General features: G+C 36.9%; 1 protein-coding gene across 1 annotated transcript in view; it reads right to left on the bottom strand.

Annotated features, from left to right (window-relative positions):
• LOC106459141 (protein trachealess-like) overlaps positions 1–6,397 on the bottom strand; it is a 168,121-nt gene that overhangs the window by 57,997 nt on the left and 103,727 nt on the right. The window contains exons 11-13 of the mRNA XM_022385736.1: positions 5,365–5,480; positions 4,054–4,202; positions 1,569–3,218 (exon numbers count right to left, since the gene is read on the bottom strand). Of these exons, the coding sequence (XP_022241444.1) occupies positions 1,965–3,218; positions 4,054–4,202; positions 5,365–5,480 (1,519 nt within the window). The 3' untranslated portion in view covers positions 1,569–1,964. The remainder of the gene's footprint in view (positions 1–1,568; positions 3,219–4,053; positions 4,203–5,364; positions 5,481–6,397) is intronic.

Genomic DNA, 6,397 nt, shown 5'->3' with positions numbered 1-6,397 from the left:
CTCCAATATATATATATATATATATATTATTAATAAATCAAGTATAAAGAACGCACTACGTCCCTTCCCTCCCTGCGAGATGAGTTGATTCAATTCAATACAATCACCGGTGCCACACTTTTTTCAGTAGTGCCAACTTATAGTTTATTATTACAGTAATCACGTGACTAATTCAGACGCTTGTGTATTTAGCTGTCTCAAACATAACATATTATGGAATTGAGTGTCCTGAAAAAAAAATCATGAAACTAACAATAAATACGGTTGAAATATTAACCCAGTTATAATAACCTATACAAACTAACCGAAATGGCTCCTTTAGAATATGCACTTGCAGAAGTCTTTCAATTTTATGCACAACACTCACTAAGTTCAAAGTAAAATATGACACAAGTAACATCTTGCTTTTAAGGAAATTTTAAAGTACAGGACTGTAATATCACTACAAAATAAAACGTAAACTGAGAATGCTATATGCATACTAAGGTATAGCCAAATATAAAATTTGTCAAATAAGGAGCACTTTTTGGGCAAGTGAGGTAGAAGCTGTTAGTAATGACACATATGGTGTGACACATGTGGTGGTGCAAAAGTCGCTTTAAGTCTCTGGGATTTGAAAAACGTATTACAAAAAATCGCACAGAAAGGCTATATAACAAAACTAAAACCAACATTTGGATCAGGTAACAACATTAAAGAGAGAGAGTAGGTATTTCTTGAGACAACTGGATCTAAAATTAGGATCGTGTGGTAGAAGTAAACACAAACGAAGGAAACATAACCTGATATGAAAACCACGTGACAAAACTAACAATTACTTGACGAAATTGATCTTAGTGTTATGATCACGTGATAAACACGTGAGGAAACCGTATGATCACATGACGAAGCATCATCCACTAGTAGGATCATGTGACAATACTAAAACCAGCAGAAGAATGCCAACACTAAAATGAGCCGAACAAAAAAGAAATCTATAAGAAATATTGAAAACTCTAAAAGTTTTATACGATTTAAAGAATTTATAAAGAATTTTAATAAAGAATTTTCAGTGTATATTTTAAGTCAAGTTACCTAACAATAGCATTTTGCACACCAGTAGGCCTAATTATATACACATATAATACCAGATTAATCCAGCACGATGCATATTCTGTTCGGTTGTAAAAGAAACAATAAGCTAGTTGCGTAAGTAAAATCAACCAGGCTGTAAACTCTTGTCTACGAACCCCACAACATTTACGTTACATGAAGAAAACGAGATAAAGAGTTTGAAAATTCAGGAAAAAAAAATCACTTCAGCAAAAAGATTGAAAGTGTATAAATGTCCAGATAGTAACCGTTACCAGTGGTACTTGGTACTAGTTGTAATGTCACACTCACGCACAAACTGGTCCTATAGTTCTTTCTTGTACAAGAATCCGAGTGTCACATTCATGCACCTATAACCTTTACCTGGTACGGTATTCAATATGCCACACTACCTAACACGAGTCTCGTTTTTTTTTTTTTTACTATCACGCACTATATAAACCCAGATCGCGACCTTGTGTGTCACTTTCACTTACCTTAAACGTGCCTGCCATCACAGGCGAAACAAAGCGTAGAACGTTAACTCTGCACAACTATGTCTACAGAGGAATATCACTATAGAGGGCTCTGTTGCAAGAACACTTCACATATCTGTTTTCTCAAAGTGACATGCTGATCGTATTACAGTTTTTTTTTAAGGTGACTGGAAATTTCTTCAAATACTTTTTCGCACTTTATTTTATGTTGTTTTAATAAGGTTCGCGTGTTTTCTGGACACAAGGGCAGCTAAAAACAAAAACAAAAAAATTCCGCTAGCCATTATGTTCGGAACATCAAACTGGATCATATTTTGGCTAACTTAAGAAGTCTGTTTCCCATTATATTAAGATATGTGGATCTGACATTAGGTTCTGATTAGGTTCTGGATCTGACTATGAGCTAGGTTGAGGATACCAGGCGGTGGTATTTGAGTGTGTAGGCTTTCCTCCACCCGGAGGGTGGTAGAGATGAAAGCTTCTAGAATGATGAGCGTAGAGCTGTCGCTGCTCGTGAGACATGGATTGTTGAGCATGAGGGTGGCTGTATGCCGAGGGATCGATGCTCCCAGGGTGGACAAACACCTGAGGTTTCAACGGAAGGTGCTGAAGTGGACTCTCGGAGACGTAGTGTCTCATGTGAGGAAGAGCAGCCGTATCGCTAAATGTCTGGCTCTCTACAATCCCAGGGAACTTTTCTCGGGGGGACACAGAGGCCGGTGGAGTCATGGCACTGTATGTATCCATGTAATTACTGACATTGACAGGTGCGGTCGAATAGCCGGAGAGGACGCCGTAAGATTCTGCAGCCATCTTAGCAGGCAACATAAACTGAGTTTGGTCACTGTAGCTACCATCAGTGCTGCTCCCTGGCGGCGTGGGTAGAGCCCCCTGAACTTCACCATAATAGGAAGGTCTGCTCGCGTGGGCCCCCGAACGAATTACCGATTCTCGATTTACATAGAGTTGTCTGAGCAATGTCGTGGCAGGGAGCGTTGTCTGAGATCCACCGATCCACTGGATTGTCGACCTGTACTGTTGATGCGACTGTGGAGAGTGAGCCATGCGTGATGCCATCATCTCCTGGGTCGGGCTGCCATGAGGGGGCGCCACAGTTCCTACTATTCCAGGAATCTGTGAATTAGGTAAATGCTTGTTCATAACATCTTCCAGTTCTTTTACTGTCATAGCAGAAGATCCATTTGTTGCAGGATAAGCACCAAACGGGGGAACTGGAGATCGTTTCCAGGGTCGCTGAACTTCTTCAACAGTTTCAACTGATTCCCTACCTTTTTTACTAGTTCTTGGACTTATTCTTTCTTCGACACTAGCTGGCGGCACCTGTCTATCTGGGCTGAAGCTTTTGTTTGTAGCACCATTATGTAGGAAACTTCCGTTCGCGAGCGGACTTGAGCTACGCAGACTAGATGTACTTCCAGGACGGGACCTGGAGAGCTCGCTTTGAGCAGAATGGGAAGTTGATCCCCCAGAAAACTTTCTTTTCCGAGATGTACTTGACCGTTCCGTAGGAGAGCCTATAGATGCCACTTGGTGATCCTCCGGGAAACTTGAAGGTTCTATTGTCAAATCTAACTGTTCTTCTTCTATTTGGAGTTCGGATGGTTGTTGATTTCTCAGTAAAAAACTTTCCTGTCAATAAAATCACCCTTTGGTTAGGGTTATTTCCACATTCAGCAGGATGTCCAACGTATTAATTACAAACCTATTTAACGAATTTTTAAGTTATATCATTCAACTACATGTAATCTGAAGTTACTGTGTTTTATTTTGCTGTTTCTAGTGGAAAATCGTTTGCTAATTTTTCACAACTTCCGGTTAAGTGACAAAATTAAAACGATTAAAAATCATTATACATTTTTTAAAATTTGTAATAAATCTTAATTCCCACTGCGCAAACTACTTATGTTATTAGGCTACATTAAAGCACAGTGATGTTTTCATCCTATTTTAAGTATCTTTCATACAAACTATAGGATCCCTTCGTTATAATTAACTTATGACGACTTTATGAAGCTTCCTACAGTTGATGTTACGACATCTACTGGAATAAAACCTTTGGGTCAAAAAATATGACTAAACAGAATCCTTCTAGTAAAGTATTCTGTCATTAAATTGTTTTATAGATTAATGAAATTCTTATGTCTTTTACTATAATGTTTTGCCATTATTAAAAAGATGAAGAAGTTGGTACTCCTTCTGCTAGAGCATTCATGGTTAATTTTAAAATGTTGATACGTCCCCCACAAGAATGATTCTGCTCTTGTATCGTTAAGCCTTTATAGGAGCTGATATGGCTATTAAAATAATATTTTCTCAACATTATGCTACATTATACAAATTAATATGTCAGTATTATACCTTTCCTGCATAATATTAATTTTTAGAAACTGTTAATCCTTACGATTACTTAAATTTTCACGACTAACGAAAGAAAAGCATGCTTTACTAGTTACCTAACCCTTACCCCAACAGGACGAAGATTGTCAGGATGTTTGTTACCAGCACTCAACTGAGTCAGCTGATCTTGGTTACTATTATCGCCACCTGTTGACGAACGCCCGTCTCTAGGCTTAGGTGAAAGGCGGGGATCACTGTCCTTCGGTGACATATCGTCTGTAGTAAGTAATTTAAAATATTAATATACAAATCACAATAGAGTCCTTATGTATAGAATTTAGGTAACGTGAACAGGTAAGCAAGCTTTTAATCCTGAACTTATTACTTTTTACGTTTATAAAACTGTAATTATAAACTTCAAGTTATTTCAGAGCAAAAAAAATCTAGTCGTAATCCTTATATTAACACAGATATCCTTGGGTAGTTTCAGTGAAGTATTGTTTGTTTGTTTGAAGTTATGCACAAAGCTACACAATGGGCTATCTGTGCTCTGCCCACCACGGGTATCGAAACCCGGTTTCTAGCATTGTAAGTCCGCAGACATTCTGCTGTGCCAATGGGGGGCTTCAGTGAAGTAACCCAAAAGTTAGCTCATTGCACGAATTTTTATGATTTCACGCAGTCAGTTCAAATGTGAACTCAATATAGAAGCTAAAATGTCGCACTAATACAAGGCTCTCTACACGAACTCTGTTGCGTATCTGAATAGTCTAAAGCAGTAAAGTTTATTCATGAAAAAGATACATTGCGAGTGAGAATATACATTAATTCAAATTGCATCAGCGGGTTCTAAATGCACCAATGCTCTCTCCCTATGAGAAAAGGTCACATACGTTAAATATGTACAGTATGTAAATAGCTGAAGGTCAGGTGATACATCAAAATAAATAAAACTTCTATTGAGTACCTCACGTTTTCACACTTTAAAAACTTCTGACCAATTAAAGGGGCGCAGGAGGTAAATTATATCATTTTTCTTGTACAAAAAAACAACCAATAAGAAAAACACAGGGGGTTAATTATATGATATTTTCTTGTACAAAGACAACTAATTTAAAAGCTTCAGGAGGTTAGATGAATGGTTTTGTTGCTTTTTTTACAATTGACCATTTAAATATCACAGAGGATTATATAGGTGTTATTTCTTTTATTGTACAAATCTAGCTAACCATTTCAAAAACATTTTACTTTAAAAACGGCTATCCGATTCAAAATACTAAGTAAGTTAATTAAATGGATGTTATTTTCTTGTATCAAAATTCACAAGGTACAAGAAATCAGATATCTATTATTCATATTTTCTTTTTTAAGGAACTAGTTCAGTTTTATTTCGAAAAAAAAAATAATTCAGAACTAAGATAAACTTATAAGGATTTACCTGGATGATCTTTATCAGGTGAGTCTCTTTCAGAATGGTTGGAGTCATCAGGTTGGAGGTCAGTTGTGTGAGTCAGCTGACTACAGTCCATTATACAGTTTTCATACTCTATGCCACTATAAACAGAACACACAAACCCAATGGCATGGCAATTAACATTCTTCATATCCTATACATAACATATAAACGTAATAAAATTGTCTATTATACAGTATGTATGAAATGTGCCGCTACAAAAAGGGCCAAAAACGCAACACAATTTTCATATTATATATTGCTGAAAGGATAAACAAACGCGTTGATATTTGATATTTTTAAATTGAATGTCATCTTATGGGTCGGTTATGCCAAGATTCCTGAGGTTCCTTAAGAGCTTTATACCAGATGCAGGTCAATCATCAACAGCACCTGAAGCAACACAGTTAATCCTAATCGAATAGCATGTCATGACTTGATCTGAAACTTCAAATCTGCAGCTCAATTTCAAATGAAACAGTTGTCCTTTACACAGTTCCTATGTTGGTATTTGTGTTATTTTATGTAAATTTATATTACTCTCTGTGAATAGGAGGTTTCAAGTGATGCTGCTTATTAATACAAGTCTGGTGGCATTCTAAATAAATACTTAATATTTTCATGGTTAAAAAGCATTAGAATATGTTTCTTTGTTGTCAAGCACAAAGCCACACAATGGACTATCTGTACTCTGCCATCCGCAGGTATCAAAACTCGATTTGCATCATTTGATCCCGCAGACTTTCTACTGAGGGGGGGGGGGCATTTTGGATCAGACGAGCTATACTGTTTGCTGACCGTCATGATATTCTAGATACTATTGATACCAATAGAACTAAAGTAATTCAAATATATTTAAAGAGACCCGAAAGCTCGAGCACCTCTAAAAGAGAATTGCTCTCACGTTTTTGAGTTTATTATATGATACTCTGGTAAGTGTAAGGCTTAACTTGAGTGTTACAGCGTGTTCTCATGCTTGTTTTTTGTTTTTGTTTTTGAATTTCGCGCAAAGCTACAC

This window comes from Limulus polyphemus, unplaced genomic scaffold (genome assembly GCF_000517525.1).
Source record: "Limulus polyphemus unplaced genomic scaffold, Limulus_polyphemus-2.1.2 Scaffold26, whole genome shotgun sequence".
NCBI lineage: Eukaryota > Metazoa > Arthropoda > Merostomata > Xiphosura > Limulidae > Limulus > Limulus polyphemus.
The sequence above is the reverse complement of the archived record's forward strand: the minus strand, read 5'-3'. Positions and strand labels throughout refer to the sequence as shown.